Source organism: Psilocybe cubensis, chromosome 12, assembly GCF_017499595.1.
Source record: "Psilocybe cubensis strain MGC-MH-2018 chromosome 12, whole genome shotgun sequence".
Taxonomy (NCBI): domain Eukaryota; kingdom Fungi; phylum Basidiomycota; class Agaricomycetes; order Agaricales; family Agrocybaceae; genus Psilocybe; species Psilocybe cubensis.
In genome coordinates this window covers 1,962,165-1,983,577 of record NC_063010.1, presented here as the reverse complement: position 1 = coordinate 1,983,577, position 21,413 = coordinate 1,962,165, and the positions used below count along the sequence as shown (strand labels likewise).

The 21,413-nt window shown below is 45.3% G+C and overlaps 4 protein-coding genes across 4 annotated transcripts; 2 read left to right on the top strand and 2 right to left on the bottom strand.

Moving 5' to 3' along the window:
- Window positions 1-424: 424 nt before the first annotated feature.
- JR316_0012576 (Transcription elongation factor SPT5) lies at window positions 425-2,784 on the top strand (the record flags this gene model as incomplete). The annotated part of the gene is made up of 6 exons (XM_047898201.1): window positions 425-472; window positions 544-631; window positions 699-970; window positions 1,030-1,860; window positions 1,913-2,178; window positions 2,235-2,784. 6 exons carry the CDS (start codon window positions 425-427, stop codon window positions 2,782-2,784), a joined length of 2,055 nt encoding a protein of 684 aa, XP_047743090.1.
- A 794-nt stretch (window positions 2,785-3,578) lies between these two features.
- JR316_0012575 (uncharacterized protein) lies at window positions 3,579-6,320 on the top strand (the record flags this gene model as incomplete). The annotated part of the gene is made up of 11 exons (XM_047898200.1): window positions 3,579-3,633; window positions 3,688-3,753; window positions 3,806-3,996; window positions 4,047-4,743; window positions 4,797-4,867; window positions 4,920-5,331; window positions 5,383-5,420; window positions 5,478-5,690; window positions 5,743-5,907; window positions 5,967-6,166; window positions 6,224-6,320. 11 exons carry the CDS (start codon window positions 3,579-3,581, stop codon window positions 6,318-6,320), a joined length of 2,205 nt encoding a protein of 734 aa, XP_047743089.1.
- A 3,507-nt stretch (window positions 6,321-9,827) lies between these two features.
- On the bottom strand, window positions 9,828-13,387 carry JR316_0012574 (uncharacterized protein; the record flags this gene model as incomplete). The annotated part of the gene is made up of 2 exons (XM_047898199.1): window positions 9,828-12,326; window positions 13,298-13,387. The coding sequence occupies 2 exons, from the start codon at window positions 13,385-13,387 to the stop codon at window positions 9,828-9,830; spliced, it is 2,589 nt and encodes an 862-aa protein (XP_047743088.1).
- A 1,711-nt stretch (window positions 13,388-15,098) lies between these two features.
- On the bottom strand, window positions 15,099-15,834 carry JR316_0012573 (uncharacterized protein; the record flags this gene model as incomplete). Its single annotated transcript, XM_047898198.1, has 2 exons — window positions 15,099-15,155; window positions 15,205-15,834. The coding sequence occupies 2 exons, from the start codon at window positions 15,832-15,834 to the stop codon at window positions 15,099-15,101; spliced, it is 687 nt and encodes a 228-aa protein (XP_047743087.1).
- Between the last annotated feature and the right edge of the window lie 5,579 nt (window positions 15,835-21,413).

Sequence of the window (21,413 nt, the reverse complement as noted above, 5' to 3'; positions counted from 1 at the left end):
ATGTCTATTTTATTAGAATGTATGTTAAATCTATGGGGAGGGGTACTACGCTATGACGAACGGAAAGAAAAACAATCAAGTTGGAAACACGCTATTTCCGGAGCGATTCTTTAGGGTAGGTTTCCCGTCCTGAAGTCACGAGTTGGTTAAAAAAACGCCCCCTTACATCAGCCGCATCACCGTGACGGTGATGCGGCTGATGTAAGGGGGCGTTTTTTTAACCAACTCGTGACTTCAGGACGGGAAACCTACCCTAAAGAATCGCTCCGGAAATAGCGTGTTTCTCACCATATGTTTTCTCTTTCCGTTCATCATAGCGTCTTATCATAGTAATAGGTTGTGTAGTATCTAAAAATAAATTATCACAAGTTAAGATGATAAATTAAGTGAGATGAACATCGATTAACAGTCTTTAAGACCCACAATGTCTAGTTATAAACGCAGACGACTTGACAGCCTAGGCAACCGCACAGTGTGTACTAATCCAACCCTCCATCTAATCACTAACTTCAGGGAAATTTAATTATGATCTCAAAAAATCAGGACATTAATCCCTTCATAGACATTGAAGCAGCGGTTTCCGATGATGATGAAAGTTCGGAAGAGCTTGATTATGAAGGGGGCCAACTACGTATGTTCCAATAATTTACATATATTCTGCTCAATATGTACTGATGCTAATGGGTTCTGACATACAGTGAATGATAACGATGAATTCTCTGAGGATGAGGAACGTGTTGCACACTCTCGGCTATATCATGCCATGCAAAATACAGATAACGCTGATGAATGGAGCGATTTGTTGCCCATGCTTCTGCCTTCACGCATGAAAATTCGTCCTGACAATGATATAGAGCCATCTAGTTCACGAGAACTTATACAGAAATATGGCAATCCCCAACCAGGAGGACTTGGTGATAATAATTATATGCCTTCCGCGACTGATATCATGTATGAAATAGGTTGCAAGGTACGCAAAAATAATATAAGTCTTCAGTCAGCATTTATTGATCACCTTACGAGTGATAGGTTGGACGCGAAGAGGCCGTCGCTTTCAAAATTATGCAGATGTCAACGAACCCTACATTTCCCATCATCCTTGCCCGGTCTGTCTTCGCTCAATCCTCAATTCCTGGGAGAATCTACGTCGAGGCGCCATCAATGCAACATGCGCATACGTTAGCCTGCCTCGTTAGAGAGCTTAATCCGACACATTTAGTTAGGCTATCCTCGGAGAGATGTATGGAGATCCTATCTCATCCCCCACCCTCACGCCCTGAAGACCAATCGTGGGTCAAGGTTGCTGGAAAGCGTAAGGCTTGGACGACCTACGCAAATGCTACCGGCCTTGTGTTCACATTCCAGGGTCGGAAAAGTGTTGTTCTTATCCCCAGACCTCCGGACAACATCAAGAAATCGCACCTCGACAGGATATTCCAGGATGGATTTATTATCACGGATTTCGACGCCATCGATCTCAAATATCTTTCCAATGTCCTCCCAACATCGTCCGAGTTGGAGCAATTTCGCGAGTGTCCATTTGTAACGACGGAGACCTTAGCGCAAGCCTCGAAAGCCATCTCCATGACTCGACTGAAACGATATGATCGAGTCAAAATTATTGGTGGAGAATACTTAGGTCTTTTTGGAACGGTCAAGAGTGTTTCTGACGCTGAGGTGGAAGTGCACATCCCCTCCCAAGGTATAACACAAGCAGTTGCACTACACGATCTACGTGCAGCTTTCCAGATAGGCGATAGTGTTGAAGTCGTTGAAGGGGATCACAAAGATCTCCATGGATGGGTGTCAGACTTTGATGGAAGATCTGTTTGTATTATCGCCCCAGAGCACGAACGCGAAGTAGGTGAACTGTCATTCTCTTTGTCTCAGTAGTGTTCAACACATTTTTCAGGTCATTGTGCCCATCCACACAGTCATATTCTACGTCCCCCCTGCCCATGCTACTCTTCGCCCGCGAAAGCGTCATTCGTCAAAGCTTGGAGAAAGAGACCACAACGACGTCTATATAGGTTTGAGTGTCATCGTTGTCGGGAATAATACATTCAAGGGGTACTATGGCATCGTTAAAAGCACTACCCCCGACGGCTTTGCAGACGTTGAGCTGGAAGCTCGTAACCAGAGGGTGGAACGTATTAAAATATCACATTTAATTATACAGTATGTGGTTTCACTTGATTCGTTGACTGTCAGGTGCTTACTGACATTGTTTCAAGCAACCGAGAACATATAAATTCCGCTCAAGACCCCGGGCCTTCTGGTGGAGCAACTCCAATGCCGTCCACAGTAGCAAGTTTTCTGTCTCCTGCATGGAATCCGTATTCAGCAATACCTGTACACTCGGCGGTGGAAATCGCAGAACTACCCTCAACCGTCGCTCACTGGCTAGATACGAAATACGATAAGCTGAAAGGATTACGATTAAAAGTCGTAGACAAATCCAAGGGCGACCATCAAGTGGCGATGGAACTTCTCAGCCTTACCGACGATACTGCCCACCTAGCATTACTGGGACGTACACTGACATTACCGAAATCAGTGTTGTTTCCAATTCATCCTGTAAAAAAGGACGACTTCGTTACACCGCTTGAGGGCGATTCAATGGGGATTATATTCAGGATACGATCAATAGACAAGGATATTTGCGTTGTACATAAATATCCCGTTACTCGTATGAAACGCGGTGATACATTCCCAACTTTTCCGACAACATCTTTGATTCAAATCTTCCCCCCGTCCCGTGGTGTCAAAGTTGTAAATATGTAGGGTGCAGCATTACTTGTATCTCGAACACGGACTTGTAGACATATACGGGTTTTATGTCATTCTATTTAAGTGTATTTCGGCAATCAACAGTGCTAATGGTTCGTAATGTGTTGATCGTCTTGAACTTAAGCCACCACCACCACACCAAATTGTTGCCTATCTTTATCATGAACCATTCCAATAGCAACAACGCTTCGCAACCTCAAAGTCGCCGCCTCCCTAGCATACCCGAAGAGGCAGAGTTCTTCGTTTTAGGTCTATTTTCATGTTTTAATCCACCTTCCTCTAGAATCAAGGCATAGAGGCCGTTAAAAAGGCTCTTGACCAATTTCAACTCACTGAACAGAGGTGTCTAGAAGTTCAGGCAGAGCTACGTTGTTATATGGACGACATTATGCGAGCATATAAATCCAATGAAGATCTTCTGTTTGAAACCCAGCTCGAAATCGCCCGTCTACGGGTATCCCTCATTAGTCGGGGAATACCTATTCTAATGCACCCTCAGGATAATCCGCGATCATGATAGGTGCAGTCTTTTCCCCTCTGAGATGTAACTTTACTTAACTCTAAGTAGGACATGGAATCTGACTATAATGTATATGTGATATATTGTAGTAGATAGGGGTACTGTTTCAGTACCTGTAATTTCTATATGGCACGATATATTTTTGACTGATGTCCGTCGCCTTAAATTTTGAAAAGATGCTAATTTCGCATACCTCCGGATCGTAGCTTGACATAATTCACCACCCCTTGTCTCTATTTCTGCATTACAACCGTCAAACCAGCCCAATATGCCACCTAAAGGATCCAAAAAGAAAAAGGCGGTTGTCAATGCCACGGTTGAAGGTATCATCTATATATCCTCATTACATCCGCATACTTAATGTTTTATCCATCTAGGACAAGAGGTTGAACAGGGTCCGAGCTCCGTGGCAGAAAACGAGCCACCTCAGGCTCCTGAAGCAGGTCTGTACTAGCATTTTCTTTGTTGAGATTCACTGAACTCCTTATTAAAAAGACCCCAATGGCCGTCCTATCCGAAGCACCCGTGGTCTTGGTGGAGTAAATGCTCGGCAGGAGAAAACATCTAACATCATTTTTATTGACTTCGAGAAGGCTGGGAAGAGGAAGTCAAGGGCCGCCAATGTGGATACTAGCGCCATGCCTGAAAATGAGATGGCGCCTCCCTTGAAGAAACCTCGCAATGGGGTGAGTCTACTGTTCTAATCTTAAATTTGCTATCTTCCAAGCACGTCTAGGTTACCGTTGTGTCGCATGTAGGTCCCCCTATTCAAATGCAACCAAGGCCAACGCCTTCAGTTGCTCCTTGGGATGTCCAACAAGTCCAACCAAGCCCACGACAATCTCAGGGTGCCCCCCCTCCTGTCCAGATCCAACGTGCAGCTCAGAGAAATCAGGAGCACTCAGAGCTTGATCATGCTGTCCAAAGACCCACTGCCCCCATCCAGCGCCCCGCTGCTCCGGTACAACAGCCAGCACATCCTGTCCCGCGCCCCGTACAACATGCAGCACATCCTGTCCCGCGCCCTGTACAACACGCAGCAAATCCTGTTCAGCGTTACGCTGCCCCTGCGGCAGAGAATTCTGTCCAATACTACGATGCCCCCGTACAACAACCAGTGCATCCTGTAACACAACATGCCCCCGTACAACAGCCAGTGCATCCAGCAGCCTATAACGCCCACCAAGAGGCTAGCATCAGCCATCAAGACGAGGAGGAGCAACAAGATTACGAAGGCATAGAGCAGGAGGAAGATGAGGAGGAGGAAGAGGGGGATAGTGACGGTGAAAGGCGATCTGAGGAAGCATCAGGGGACGAATGCATGCAAGGAATTGATGAAGAGAATATTGGGGATGAAGAAGCTCTCCAATATGTCGACGGTGATGAAGGTTACGACGACGCGGGTCAAGATGATGAAGAGCCTGCTGCCCAGCGTTGGTTTAACTCCACCTTTATGTCGTGTTTGCTTACCACCTATGTTTGACAGTGGTTGATGAAGTTTCCGATGATGAAGAGGAGAGGAGAGCAAGGGCATTGCTCCGCCAGCCTTCCCCCCATGTAATCATTTCTCTGCTGTATTTAATGTCTAGCTAATGTATTATTGATATAGGTTGTGGAAGTAGAGGATGTTCTTCAAGAACACCGTCGTCGTAATCGGGCGAACAAGCCACCTCGCCCTGAGGCATTGCGCAAGGCGGCTGTTTCGCAAGGAGCCGTATCCCAAGGTTTGACAAGGGAGAACAACGAAGCATCTGACGATGATGAGGTGCTTGGTGAGGCACACATCGCTCATAAGAAGTCCAGTACTTCTTCTGCTAGGGAAGTATCCAAGCATTCAGTTGCATCCTTTACTGGTTACTGGAAAGATGTGCTCAAAATTGCACGCAAACTGATGTGCCTGTATGTAGTAGAGGAGGTCCCCTTTCCCACTCGGGAAAATCACTTATTAGTCGCCGATGGATGTGTGAAGATGGCAGTAACCGTGTTTGAAAGAATGAACACGGATAAAGTGTTGCCTGATAGTAAGTTCTGTCTTCTGTGATTTTAGTTAATTGGTTTACATAACTTTGCAGAGAAAAAAACGCTCCTAGACAGGAATACCGCCGTAACGGTATATTTTTAGCGTGTTCTTTTAAGGATATCGTACTAACGTGTCTGTTCTCATTAGGCATTTGTCTACGCGTCAACCTTCCGGGGAAGACTGAAGACGATGATCAGACCCCTGGTCAAAAATGCGTATGGCCTCGAAGTCCCGTCGGAGGTCATCGCCGCGAACCCCAATATGTTTGAAAATCAGATGGGGGAGATCGAATACATCAAGGACAGGGTAGCATATTGGCTACTCAATGGTAAATACCACCGGGGTGTTGCCAAAACCCGAGTGAGTTCGCCGTCCATTTTACCTGGCTTACCACTCATTGATTTGTTTCCAGTATCACGATGTCCCATTTGGACATCCTTTTGTGAAGAAGATCTGTCTGGACTTCTTCTACCATCCTACAAAAGGGGTTGCAGTCCCCATCAAAGGTCTGGAGACAAAGACGGATTTCTTCAAGACATCGCTTCCCCACAAAGCATTTGCGCTTGTGGCCAGTTGTGTAGTTCTGATTTCTCTCCTGCTATTGGCACTGCCTTGCTAACAAGCATTTTGCTGTAGATCCACAACTGTCTTGAGGAGTGGAGGGATGGGATTGACCCTGCAAGAGGTGGTCCGTGTTCGGGTATTGAATTCAAGGGAGAGGAGTACTCCCTGAGGTATGATGCCTGCATGTTGGTTGCAGCAGAGGCAGAGAAGGATACCTTGAACCAAGGTCCTCGCTTGGCTCGCTTATGTAGGGAAGTGGCTGAGGAAGGATGGTGTGTATCTTTTTTTATTCATTTCTTTCTTTGCATCATTTAGATCTCCATAATCAGTGCTATTATGAGGCCTACGAAGAACCCCCCCAACCCTTATAGGATGACTCTCCATTCTATCCCACAGGAGGAACTAGATTACGGTCCAGAAGGGTAGTTGGGTGAATGAGCGGGGCAGCTGCCGGGTGTGGATTAGAAGATACCATATTTAGATCGTCACGTATTAATAGTTATGCATCTACTAATAGAAACATGTTTGGTCCGATCCAAACATAGATTATCTATTTTTAAAATTGCCCATTTTAGTCAAAAATGGTTCGGTTTTCAGTGTGATATTGGCACTTGCAGGAATAGCCACACAACACTATACAAATGAAAGTGGATACTATATATGCCTTTGTACCTATTTGCAGTGTGTTATGATGTGCTACAAATCTGTGGTAGCATGCTACAAATCTGTGGTAGCATGCTACAAATCTGTGGTAGTATGCTACAATTTGTATGTCAGTTGTATACAGAGGGGTATGGACCATGGTAAGCATGCTACACGCCGCTACACAGCACTCGCGTTACAATACAGATCACTACAGAGTACCATGTCACGTTGGTACCAAGCTACAGGTACATCAGTGTGTGTTACCCAAATGGGACCGTTACTATGGGCACTACAGAATTACGTATCACTACGGATCATTACCTACTTGGCCCCGGTATTGCTGATGGAAGTGGCAAAGCGAACATCGAGCTTGGATGATGTATTTGTAGCCTCCAGATGGGGGAAGGTGCATTGTGTCTAGAAAGACTTTGGCGAAGAGTGGAGCTGGAATTGCAACGGTTGGTGGGATTAGAACGTTCTGGGTACGACGAAGTTGACAGAGGTGGCAGGTACGAATGAACCAAGCGATATCAAAGCCCATGTAAGGCCACCAGTATCGTTCTGTTATTAGTGAGTTTGTAGCAAAGAATCCATGGTGTCCAACGTCGTTGTGAGCTGAAGAAATAATGAATAAACGTCGCTCTATGGGTACGACGAGCTTATGATGTCCATGGTGATCCTTTCTCCATAGTCTATCCGATGCCACAAAGAATTCTGTGCAGTAACGAAGGAATGTCGAATATTCCGAGTCCGTCATGCCGTCTGGGCGCTTAAGCGTTTCGTGCCATGTTTTGACCTTTAATGTGCGTTCATCAGCCTTGTGTGCAACGTCGGATTGAGGAATAATGGAATAGGAAGTCTGGGAGTCGTCGGATGATGTATTTGGTGTAGAATGGTCGTTATTTTCTGAGGGAGATGGTTCTGGCGCGAGGGAGGTGGAGTATACGAGTGTTGGAACTTGCACAGTGAGTGCTGTGGTAATGGGATTCAGAATATGCATAAAACCTTGCATTTCATCGATCCAGTCTTCGAAGTCGTCTTCAGGCTCGGGCTCGTCTCCTGGCTGTGGTTTTCGGCGTGATAATCCGTCTGGTCCGTGGTGAGTACCTGGTACATGAACTAGATCAAAATGAAACATTAAAATCGCTGTAATCCATCGGTTAATACTTGCAGAAGGGGCAAGGTCTGGGTTGGAAAGCATCCCCTTGATGTATTTCGCATCTACTTCGACGACAAGATTTCGTACACCGATGAGGTAAAGTTTGAGGGCTCGAAATGCGCGAAAGAGGCCGTATAACTCGAGTTTTGGTTGAGAGAATCGCGCTTCACGTTTGTTTAGAGTAATGGATCCAAATCTTGAATAATATCGAATGCGGGGGTTCTGTAAATCGCACTGACAGAGTAAGTGTCCCACAGCATCTTTAGACGTGTCAACTGCAAGAATGACTGGTGCTGGGGATGAGTGGTCGATGGGACGAAGGGCTGGTGATTTCAGGAGTGCTTCCTTAAGGTCTTGCTGCGCTTTTTCTTGTTCTTGAGTCCATTCAAACGGTTGGTTCTTGCGGGTGAGTTTAATGAGAGGATTAGCACGATGGGAAAAGTTCCGAATGAATATTCTACAAACACCCATGGTACCAAGAAAGGATCGAACGTCGGATAGGTCTGAGCATGGTCCCCAGTTCACAATAGCGGAAACTCTGCTCAGATCTGGGAGACGGCCTTCATAAGTGCAACGATGGCCTAGCACTGTTATTTCTGGTCCACAGAGTAGCGACTTGAAACCAGAGAACGTTCCGCCGGAATATTTCATGCGTTGGACAACACAACTGAGTCCCTGGAAGTGCTCCCAAATAAACCGCCTAATTCCTGGGTTTTCGGGAATTGTTTCAAAGTCTCCAGAAGGCAATATGTATCGAGTAGCTGGGCCTCTAACTGGGACGTCGTCGATGTAAGGAATGGTTGTGTGCGGAATTTCTGGCTGTAAAATGTATGTAACGTCGTCGTGGAAGATGGGGACCGAGTTGGTCCATCCCATTGGAAGTGTGGTAAGTCGGAGGGCGCCAAAAGGCGTCTGGAAAGTGGTATAATCGTGGGAGGATTCAGCAAGCGCCCGTTCATCGTATCCAACAAATAAATCCAGCATTCCACCGCATGCTCTTGCAGCAAACTGTTCTACGAGCTGTTCTGTGAAGGGAGGCACTCCAGAGTGTGCTATTGTGACGGCGTTTAATGGTTCTAGGGATTGTACAATTCGTAGAGACTTGCCATCCTTTTTAGTGACTGTAAACCATGCTCCTCGGTACGGAGAATTGGATCGCTCAAGGACACCAGCGTCAATTTTCTTCTGTAATAACTTGCAGAGTTCGTCATAGATACCAGGAGGAATGGGTCGATTGCGCTGTACCCAAGGTTTGTGAGGAATAACTGGGATGTTCACTGGGGGAAAGAAGTCTTCCCTGAAGTGACCTCTTTCTGTATCGTTCCATGCGAAAGCTTCTTGATGTTGCATCATGAAATGGTGTAATAATTTTCGTTCTTCGGTCCAGAGGAATCCTGGGGTGTGTACTTCATCGAACTGCTTCATTCTCTCTTCAGTATAGCGGCCGGTTGGTACAAAATCGGGTGGGTTTGGGTTGAGAATGGGAAGGTTAGCGAGTGGGTTGCCTGAAATATTGCGAACTATGCGATATTTTTCGGGTAATTCTGCGTAAACAGGGCGAGTCTTCTTGGCTACGGGCTTGTACTTCTTCTTAGACGCTGCAAACGTTGAAACTGGGTCGAAATTTTGAGTGGAAACGTTAGAAACTGGGTGGAATAAACTGTTAGACGAGGGAGACAACGAAATAAGAGTGTTGGAATTGATAGCTTTGGGTGTGGAATCAGAATTTATGGTACAGGCGGTAAAATACGAGGCTTGAGGATGTTCCGAGGAGTCTAGTTCTTGAGTAGCTTGAATATAAATATGGCCTTCTTCAGTGCAAATATTGAGAGCAAGAATGTCGCTATCAGAACCTAGACCCTCGGATATTAAAAATCCTGGTGTTCGTGGCAATGGTGGTGAGTTTTCTTGAGGAATCTAGGTGGTCCACGAGGCGAGGTGGGTATAGTTGCAGTTTGACCAGTGTTGGGATCGTTAATGGTAATGGTTTGGTCTTCATTAGCAAAGTTTCGGACTACACTCTGGGTTAGGATGTCAAATGGTCGTCCAAAGAGTATGTCATATGCGGGCTCTCGGATAATATGAACCTGCATGTAGAAGGTGAGATTTCCTATCAAGAAGGGGACGTTTCAAGCGAGGCCTAGAGACTGGTCCACTGTGCCATTTGCAGACTGCATGTTGAGTTTGATAGTCGGGTCATAGATGAGGGAGAGGCTATGGCAAACATCTTCAGACATAGCTATTATCTGGCAGCCAGGATCAAGAATACATTCCACTTTGAGAGAGTTGTCAACAATAGGATAGATTGAACGAAGTGCTGAAGATTCCTTAGCCACAATAATTTTGTTGGGGTCGGGGTGTTGTCCAGGGCGAAGGGAGCGATAATAAATGTCAAAGGGGTCGTCAATAACTGTAGAACCTTCTGGGGGACTTCGGTGCTGGCTGGAGGGCAAAGGATGCACTGTGGAGGCATTGAAAACAACTGTATTGCTTGTAGGGTCCGCCCTGTTTTCCAACAGGTTTGTCTGAGCTATTTTATCCGTGTTTGCACTGCGTTTAGACGTTGTGGAATCCCTGTATTGTGAACGGATCTCTGGAGCGATAGACAGAAGTTCCCTTTGAGTAATGGTGACTGGAGCTTCAAGAGACCGATTATACACTGTATTGGCAACGTCAGAGTCGTAGATGGGGGGGAATGTTCGATAGGCCGGTTCGTTCTTCTTGGGTGCGGGCTTTGGAAGTGCTGCAACATTTCTGGACTGAGGAGGCATATACACGGCGTCTAATGCGTTTCTGAACGGATGTTCCGTTTGAGGATCGTCTGTAGTCGCTCTGGGCGCAGTTATATCGTTATTTTGAACCATGGGAGGCTGAGACGAGGTATCTGGAGTAGAAGTAGACGGTTTGGGTGCTTCAGAGTCTCTAGGTGGCGAAATCTCTCTGTCTTCTTCAGCAACGGGTGCCCTTTCTTTCTGTGCTCGAGTACGAATAATTGGAGTGAACCCAGGTCGTTTGGCACGCAGATTGAAGAGTTCAGCCTCTAGCAAAGTGATCCTATCGTCAGCAGTAAGGTGGTATGTCAACTGGATTGTCTGACGGGCGCTTAACGATTCCAAAGGCGTTTGAACTGACGAAACCGCACCAAATAATGTACTGGCGGATAGAGTAGCTGTAGCAAGTTGATTTGGGTTGCGACGATGCCATTCATTGATTCTTTCCTTCATTAAGGTGCCAGGGATGTCTCTGGGGATGAATGCACCTGAGGGGAGTACAATTTTGCCTTCTGTGTTGCGCTTTAACTTTCCAGCGCGCCTATACTCTTCAACGAGGTCGCAGTTACGAATATAATGATCCTTTCCACAGAAATTGCATTTGACTTCTCGGATTCCAGATTGAGTGGTTGGTTCTGTTGATCTTGAGCGATTCTGAGTACTATTAAGCGCCTCTATAATCGATTTGGTAAATTCTGTGAATATAGAACCGAGTTGCTCTGGTTTAATTGAGACGTCGGGGATAGAAGCTGTAGGAGTAGAAGAAGGGATTGCCAAAGCGCTTGCTGTGTGGGTGCCATGTAAAACAAATTTTGCAGCTGTCTGGACGTCGATTATGTCGTAGGGCTCGTCTGGGTAATGGTCAGGCTTCTTGAGTTGCAATCGTTGCGAAATCTTTGCCCAAAGCGCCGGTTGGAATGCACGAACATAACCACGCTTCTGTTCCAGTGTAGACAGCTTGGATTTCGAGCATAGGAAGTTTGTGACCGCCATATACTGGGAATGATATTCTGCGAGATCAGAGAGGGTGTGGATGCCTAAACGTTGACGGTTTCCAATTAATAAATCCATGTCTGACATGGTGTACCTGTATGCGTCATTAGCATCGGGGTAAAGGTCCATAACAGCCGCTTTGAAGCTCTGGTAATTCTTGAGAGGGTTGGTGAACTCTGGAAGCGTTTCCCAGATGTCTGCAACGTCAAGACTGACGTATCTAACCGCATGCTTCTTCTGTTCCGTATCATCGGTGACATTTGAGATTGAAAACAAGAATTCTAGGTCGGAAAAATAACGGCAAAGCTCCCTGGGCTTTGTGGGATCAAATGATGGTGCACTGCGATCACCTCGAGCTGGCATGTGTGGAGACATGGTAGCAGCTTCAGGCTGGGGCATAAACTGTTGCAATGGGAGTTGAAGGGTGTTTGAGGTTGGAGAAGGTGTTAGAATGAAAGGACTGATATGCGAGTGTGTTGTGGTTGGAAATTCAAAGGATCCGGATATAGGGGAAGGGAGTTCAGATGGAGAGAATAGAGGTGATGTTGGAGATGGTAGATACGAATGAGTGGCTTGATTTTCGGGTACTTCAATGAATAGTGATTCGTCTGAAAGGTTTTCTGGGTTTTGGAAGGCAGCAACTAGTTCTTGACGAAGGGTTCTAGACGGAAGCTGTCGAAGCGAACGGCTGGTTGAAGGCTCAATGTTTGAAACACCCTCGCGGTGGGCTCCAAAAATGATGTGCCAGCGGCGTCCTAGGTGCGTCGAGCAAACAAAAAAAGAGTAAACAAGTAAAAGCAACTGGAGAACCGCTATGAGAGGCGTCTGAGGGTGCGAGAGGGTTTCCCTGGTCTTCTTAACCAGCTGAAAACGATGAGAGCACGATGGAAACGAGAGGTGAACGATGTGTTATTGTGTAGATAATTTTCTAGCTAGTTTTTATACTACTGAGCTGGGGTGTGTGTGTAAAACAAAGTTTGTAAAGAGATAAGCGAAGCGAACACGAAATATGGAGGCCAAGACACTATGAGTAAGTCTACAGAAGAAGTAGATTAATTAAATTGTAAAATTTTCTCGGATGGGGAGGAAACGGCAAGGGTGCGAAATCGGGCGCCTATTGTGTCTACTCGGAAAGTGTGGGTAAAATGAAAGCTGTGCTGTATATGAAATTCAGGTTTTAAAATGAAGAAAATTTGTTAAAATATTACGAAGACGCATACAAAATGGAATGGTGATGAGAAATAAATGAGTAATTGAATCGGGAGCGAGGAATATCGGTGTCGGTGGGCGATGTCGGTGGTGTATTGATGTTCCGCGATCATGTGAAGCGTGGGAAAGTGGACTTGGTGCGCGCGATTTCCGTGGTTAGCAAGCTGCACTGCGTATCAACGTACATAAAATGAGAAGGTCAGACGCATTAGATCTTTTGAGACTTGGTGTTTTATAAAGCTAGAGGCGGCTCCAGTTGTAGTTTATTGCCTTTTGTGTTTGAAAGAGCCTGATGTTGACAGGTTGTACGGATTAGAAGAATTGTAGGGCGGATTATAACTGCAAAGTTCTTGTGTGACAGTGTATGCCGGAGTTGGGGATTACACTGAGGTTCGCGTGGTTAAACCGAGTCCTGAATACCTGGCATATTAGAATGAGGCATTCAATCAAAGTAGACCTGGAACTTCCCTAGAAAGAGATCTTTCGACGCAACGACCTGGTGCGTAACGTTACAACTACTTCAAAAATAAAATAAAAACGAAATAAAAAAAGAAAAAACACCTGATGGATACATAATGAGGTGATTGTCCTTTAGAAGAAATGATAATCTCAGGGAACGGACTCACAAGTAAAAGGGAACCAGATGCCCCAAGATCTGACGTGACTACAAGTGGCTGCGCGGCGATGGTGTGACTTGCGACAAGGACCTCGTCCATGTCGTTGGAATTGCGAGTGCCGGTGTTTATGTTTGATGGGAAAATGAGAAATGCGAGCCTTACACGAACGAAATTAGACGGTTGTGGGAGGATGTAACTGAACACACCAGTCATGATCTTTCCAAAGAAAGACAGAGCAAAGATTGATCTCGAATATGTCGAGGGTTTCTAAATCTACATAATGTTACCAGTGCAAAGACTGATGGAAGTACGAAACTCACTGAAGCGCTCTTTCTGTAAGATGATGACCCATGTCCAACCAAACATTGATGCTATGGCACAAAATGGTAAGCAATTGGGACGCGTTGATCTCGAGGAACAAAACGTGTTATTGTATTGCGATCAATGGTTTGCAGCATCGTGCTGGTTATCGCCCGAGGCTAGGAATAAATAAATAAACCGTATCAAACAACGAAAAGAAGCAAACTGACCTCACGCCAACCATCACTCGCCTAAGCCCGCCCAACACACAGGGTCCAAAGCAAGCTTTTATCAATCTCCACCCCTGCGATTCACGGTAGAAGCGACGATGTCCTGCAAGTCTACCGCTACTGCTTAGGGGGGTGGGCGAACCAACCAGCACTCCGTACCTCACCCCCTGGTTTCCACGACCCCCGATTTACAGGGGTGGCGGCGGGGGGGTGCCACACATCGAGCGGGTAGGGTCAAATGTCAACTGCCCCGCATGTCCTAAGACAATCGCGCACACCAGCCTGACACCAGCAGACTGGCAATACGCGACCTGAATGGAGTGGTATACTTCTGTGCTGGGCTTCTTGACCATTGTGTGTGGGCGAGCCTGCGTTGTGTGGGGTTGGTTAGTGGCTTTTAGGACGATGATACTGACGGTATTGGTTCAAGGCGGGATGGTATAATTGCTGTGAGGCGTTGTTAACAATGTTCTAACCTAGGCAAGATGGACTTACGCATGTGAGGAGTTGCCAAACCAAGAGCGGTGATGATAGCTCAAGGCGGGGTGATGAAAGTGCTTTCCAATGATGTTCTTAGAATGTTTGACAAGGGCGAATTAAGTCTAACTTACGTTACTTGAGTAAGAGATATCACAAGTAGATAAATCGTCAAAGGATTTAGGGAAACTCTTCCAAAATCACCTCTACCTGCTGTCCTGATGTATCATATACTGGAAACTGCCAGGTGGGCAGTATATATCTAGCCTGGCAGTTTCCAGTTGCCACATTTGATGCATTCGCCGCGTCTGAGCACGTGCTGGGCAGCTGCACCAAACAATGCGTCAATACGCATGCCGGCCGTTCGGAATAGCGTTGCTCGTCGTTGGGGCCGCCGTTCGGGCTGAAAAAAATACGGGTCGGTAGCCAGCAGCGCCTAGAATGCGGCGGCGTTGTTTGCGCAGGGTTCGGGGGTGGTGGCGGGATGGATTGGTCGGGGTGGGTTTGGATGACGCGGGGGAATTAAATGCGCGCCTTCCCGATTGGGATGTTCGCGGGTGCAGTAGCCGTGTGCCACACCGCCCTTGCTGGTCTGGACCGCGCACAGCCTCCTGATGATCACTCATCAGTGATGCAAGTATATTTTTAGACGCAATCTCGGCCCACCCCTGCCCACCCTGGTCTGGGCCTGGCACTGCCTCTGATGCAGGCGTATTTTTAGACGCGATGGATGGTTCCTGTCACTTCGTCATACCGCGTCATACTCCCGCTGGAATCTCTTGCAGCTTATCTGCACGCGGCAGCTATCCACCTTTGCTTGGCAGCATTTCTGTAACCTTTTTCCTCGTCGACATATCGTTCTAAATTGCATGTAAAGTATGTAGCTACGAATTTAATGTTGATTTACACCAATGCTGCTACACTATTTGCAGTGATATCCAACTCCTCCACACCACTCTCTTCAAACATTTCTTCCTCGTTGTACTTGTCGTCGTCGTCACCGTTATCATCACCTTCATCTCCATCTCCAAGCAATGTCAATGTCGAGGCAGGGTCAGTCGAAGAAACTGATGTGGGCTCAGTGGCAGCAATTGAAGAACCTGCAGCACGCAATGTTGCCTCTTGTAATGGAGACCGCCACAGATTTCGGAAATGCTCCGCCAAGGAATCTTGAAGGTCAGCTTGCACAATGGCAAATGCGGAAATGGCCTCCAAGCGATCGCTACTCGCGTTAGAGATAGCGTTTTTGCGTTCTCGCCACCAGACAGCTTTCCAGTCCAAAAACACTAATGTTCGCCGCATCTCTTCCTTCAACATCGAAACCTCCTCTTTTGCGCGCATGACCCTAGCTCGGCTCCTCGCCCATTCAACACGCAAGAGATCATCTTTCTCTTCTTTGCTTGTTGTGTCTGCAGCATTGGTACGAACCGTCCAGATCCATGACAGAGTTCGCCGTGTCTGACCCGATCCTTGACGCTTGGTGCGCTCCTCGTTGAACAGGAAAAGATCCCCCTCTTCTGGCTGATTCTCTACATCCATCCCTGCCGCGACCTGTTCATCATCAAGCGTTCCGCGGCGTCCCTTTCTGGGTCCTAGCCGAGCAGGATCTTGATATGCTCGAATATCTCCGTCTGCAAGTTGTCAGGGTTTCTCCAGTTTTCCCTCTTTATCTTCACAGAATTATCTTATCCTTTCATTATCTTATCAATTATCTGATTAGATAGTTTATTTCTTTCATCACAGCCTTCTTGGTCCACTTCTTTCTAGTAAATTCTATATGATTCCTAGTCTTACTCATCCTTTTTCTATATGATGTCACTTTTATTCTTTAACCTTCCTTTATGATGTAATGTAGGGAATATTCTAGAATAGCTGTAGAGTATAAATACTGGACTTGTAGGTAGCTGTAGCTTCAGCTTCAATCTCTTAGGATATCCACTATCATTGGTGTGATCTCTTAGAACCATTGAATCTATCTCACTCTCTTATTCTCTCTTTGCTCTCTTACTCTCCCTCTGCTCTCTCTCTCTCTCTTGCTTAATCTTTGTTGGTGGCCTTGTCACACTGATTATAGTGTTGCCCTGACAGAAGATTGAAGCTCTCTCAAGACAACTCCACCATCTCTCTTTCAACACCAAACTCTTCACCTCTTCAACCTCTTCAACACCATTACCTCAACCTTCTTCCTCCACTTCCAACCCACCAACCTCTTCATCAACCTCTTCACCAATCTTCTTACCAATCTCTACATCTCCACCAATCTTCAACATCCTCCTCAAGACCTTTCCTCAAGATCTTTGGCTCATCATCTTTCCTACTCTCTGTTGTGTGCTGTGTGTAAACTTAGTAGATAGGGATACCAACTGTTGGGGCAGACACAGTCCTACTAGTGTTCTGTTTTTGGTGGTCTAGGAAATATCCAGTAACCCTGTGATCCTAGGTTTAGAGCCCTGAGTGGTGTGACAACTGGGTATCCAGTAGATAGATATTTTTTTTAGAATACTTAGTATAGTTTCAAGGGCACTTTCAGTAGATAGCTTCTCCCACACACACATCAGAGAGCCTACCTACCCCTACCCATGGACATGGACCCCTCCCAATTGCCTCCCACCACTCCTTCTGTGGAAGAGCTCATGCATCAGGTCCAGCTCCTTACCCAAGAGTTGAATTTTCTTAGACAGCAGCAGCAGTCATCATCCACTCCACCACACCCTCAGCAACCAGTCAGTCAGTCACCATCACCACCACCACCACCACCACCTGCTGCTCTAGATATTCACTCTTTCCCTACCCCTCATATTGCCCCTTCCTGTTCACACTCTGTCATTAAAGTCTCACCTCCAGATCCATTTGATGGTTCTATGGAGAAGGCAGAAAACTTCCTCAGTCAGCTTAAATTATATTTCTATGGGAAAGGGATTACAGATGACTTTCAGAAAGTTATTTGTGCTCTATCTCATATGAAAGGAGGTACTGCTGGGAAGTGGGCATATGAGAAGACTAAAGTAATAGACAATGCTCAGTCCCAAGAAGGTCTTTGGGCTGACTTTGTTTATGAATTTAGGGAAGTGTTTGCAGATCCAGACCCCTCCAACACAGCTAAGCATAAAATGCACATGCTCAAGCAAGGCAGACAGACTGCTGATGAGTATGTTGCTAGCTTCAGGGCTCTGATCTCAGATACTGGGTATAATGATGCTGCTTTGGTAGACCAATTCAAGGCTGGGCTTAATGAAAATCTCAGGAATGCAGTCTACTATGTTCCTGACATGCCCAAAACCTTGGATGGATGGATTAAATGGAGTACCAGGCTAGATAGGCAGTGGAGACAGAGTGAGGCCTTTACCAAGTCTCTTTCCTCCTCCTCTTCTTCTCCCTTCCTTAAAGCCCCAACTCCCAAGGCTGTTCCTAAGCCTACTCCAAATCCTCCAGTCTTTTCCAATAGCAGCTCTAGGACCTTTGGTGCTCAGGCAAAGCAACCAGATGTAGTTCCCATGGAGGTTGACTCTGGATGGAAGTCAGTTAGGCCAATTGTTTGCTTCAAGTGCAGAAAGCCTGGTCATAAGGCTGTAAACTGCAGGTCATCAGTTAACATCAATGCTATGACCCATGAAGAACTGGCTGACTACTTTGGGAAATTAATCTTGGAAGGCAAGGAGCAGAAAGATGAGGAAAAGAAAAATTTTTAGAAGCACCATTGGTGAAAGACATGTCCCAATGGAATAGATTTAATGTACTAGAAAATGAAATTGACAGACTTGATCCTCAGTCTTCAGATTCTGGTGCAGAAATCATGTCTTCTTCTTCCTCTCTTTCTACCTTCCCTGAAAAGATCTACATCCTCAACCATAATCCTAAAACCTCTACCCATTTGTCTGTCATCTTAAAGACAATGGACACAGAGAAAAGGTTATCTGTTGATGCTTTGCTTGATTCTGGAGCTACTGGCCTCTTTCTGCATTCTGGTTTTGTGAAGTATCATAATCTCAACACAAGGAAACTTTCTAGAGCCATTCCAGTCTATAATGTTGATGGTACTCTCAACAAGAGTGGCTCTATCCATGAGGAAGTAGACTTAATTATGGTACACAAAAACCATACAGAAAGGGCCACCTTTGCTGTTTGTGACTTGGGAGACAAATCTGCTATCATTGGACATACTTGGCTTTGGCACCATAATCCAGATGTTGATTGGAAGACAGGGGATGTCCAGTTTATTAGATGTCCCTCTGACTGCCAAATGGAAGCCAAAAGAGCCAGAAGAAAGAGGCAGAAAATAGCTGCAGTCAAAAGGAGGAAACTCCCTCAATTTGATGAAGAAGAAGATGATTCTATTGAAGATTCTTCTGATTCTGAGATTGAGCCTGAGGATAGAATTTTTATCTCATACCTTCATCCTCAGAAGCAGTCTATTAATGCTACTTCTACTATGTCTCAAAGATTAGCAGAAGAGTCTCATCAGCAAGCTGATTCCCCTAAAAAAACCTTTGAAGAAACTGTTCCTAAGCACTATCATCAGTTTAAAGGTGTTTTTTCAAAGGAATCTTTTGATAGGCTACCAGACAGAAAGCCTTGGGATCATGCTATTGAGCTGAAACCTGGTTCTGAACCTTACAGATCCAAGATTTATCCTCTTTCTCCCAATGAACAAAAGGAACTTGATGCCTTTTTAGAGGAAAATCTGAAGTCTGGCAGGATTAGACCCTCCAAGTCACCTATGGCCTCCCCTGTATTCTTTGTCAAGAAGAAGGATGGATCTCTTAGGCTTGTCCAGGACTATAGAAAACTGAATGAAATGACCATCAAGAACTCCTACCCCCTTCCATTGATTTCTGACATCATCACCAAACTCAGCAAAGCCAAATACTTCACCAAACTTGATGTTAGGTGGGGATTTAACAATGTCAGAATCAAAAAGGGAGATGAATGGAAAGCAGCCTTTAGAACCAATAGAGGGCTGTTTGAACCATTGGTCATGTTCTTTGGTTTAACCAATAGTCCTGCTACCTTCCAAACTATGATGAATGATATCTTTATTGAGCTCATTGATGGAAATGTTGTCATTGTCTACATGGATGACATTTTAATTTTCACTGAGACTCTTGATCATCATAGAGAGGTAGTCAAGCAAGTTCTGCAAATCTTAGAACAGAACAAACTCTACCTTAAAGCAGAGAAATGTGAATTTGAAAAGGAAAAGATTGAATATCTTGGACTAATCATTTCACAAGGCAGGATTGAGATGGATCCTGTCAAGGTAGAGGGAGTTTCTAAATGGCCTGAACCTGAAAATGTCAAGGATGTCCAATCATTCTTGGGATTTGTTAATTTTTATAGAAGGTTCATAGAGGATTTTGCAGACATTGCTAAGCCCCTTCATGAATTGACAAAGAAAGGAACAGTCTGGAGATGGAGTCTTAGACAGCAGGAAGCCTTTGACCAGTTAAAGAAGAAAGTCACTTCTTCACCTGTCTTGATTTTCCCTGATGATAACAAGCCATATAAAGTTGAAGCAGACAGTTCAGATTATGCTACTGGGGCTGTTTTATCTCAGGAAGGATCAGATGGGAAATGGCATCCTGTAGCCTTTATGTCTAAGAGTCTATCTGAAGTAGAAAGGAATTATGAGATCCATGACAAAGAGATGCTGGCTATTATCAGAGCACTAGATGAATGGAGACATTATCTTGAAGGAACCCAACATTCCTTTGAGATTTGGACAGACCACAAAAACTTAGAGTACTTTATGGTTGCCCAAAAGCTCAGCAGAAGGCAAGCCAGATGGTCACTCTTCCTGTCCAGATTTGATTTTACTCTTCATCATAGGCCTGGTAAAAGATCTCTTAAGCCAGATGCTTTGTCTAGGAGACCAGATCATAAAAAGGGAGAGAATGATAACCAAAATGTAGTTCTCCTCAAACCTTCCTACTTTAAAATCCAGGCTCTCAAGCAGGGTCATGCTACCATTACTGGTGCAGAAAATGATCTTCTTAAGAAGATTAGAGAAGCTAAGGAGATGGATGAAAAGGTGGTCAAGGCAGTTCAGGAGCTCAAGAAATCTTCTACCAAGAAGATTGAAGGACAGGAATGGTCAGAAGAACAAGGCCTTATTCTCTACAGGGGGAAGGTGTATGTTCCCAAGGACAAAGATCTTAGAAGAAAGATTGTGGAACTGCACCATGATGCCTTCATTGCTGGACATCCAGGGAAATGGAAGACAATTGAGCTAGTCTCTAGGAATTATTGGTGGCCAGGAATGTCACATTTTATTGCAGCCTATACCAGAGGTTGTGATAGATGCAACAGAACCAAAACCTTTCCAGCCAAACCTCTTGGCCTTTTAATTCCTACTGAGATTCCCTCTGATGTCTGGCAATGCATCTCTGTGGACTTTATTATGGGGTTACCAGAATGTCAAGGGTATAATGCCATTATGGTGGTTGTGGATAGACTTAGTAAAATGATCCACATTATCCCTACTACAGATGAAGTCACTTCTGAAGGGACAGCCAGACTATACAGAGATTATGTCTGGAAACACCATGGCTTACCCATTAAAATTCTGTGTGATAGAGGTCCACAGTTTGTCTCAAGGTTTATGAAAGAACTCAACTCAATACTTGGTATCCAGACAGCCTCATCTACAGCCTACCATCCCCAAACTGATGGTCAGACTGAAAGAGTTAACCAAGAAATTGAGCAGTATCTTAGACTCTTTATAAACCATAGACAAGATGATTGGGTTGAATGGTTAGCTCTAGCTGAATTCTCTTATAACAATAGAGTTCAGGCTTCAACCAGGCAGACACCATTCATGCTCAATAATGGCAGACATCCCAGAATGGGCACTGAACCCCTTAGAGATAGTAAAATGGACACTGTGGATACCTTTGTGAAAAATATGGAAGAAGCCAGGAAAGAAGCAGAGTCTGCACTTAGAAAAGCTGCTGATGATATGGCTAAATTCTATAATAGACACAGAGGTACTCCAACTCAGTATAAAGTTGGGGATTTGGTATGGTTGGATGGCAAGGACCTCAAAACTGATAGGCCCTCCAAGAAATTGGATGATAAAAGATATGGGCCTTACAAAATTACCAAAGTTATTAGCCCTAATG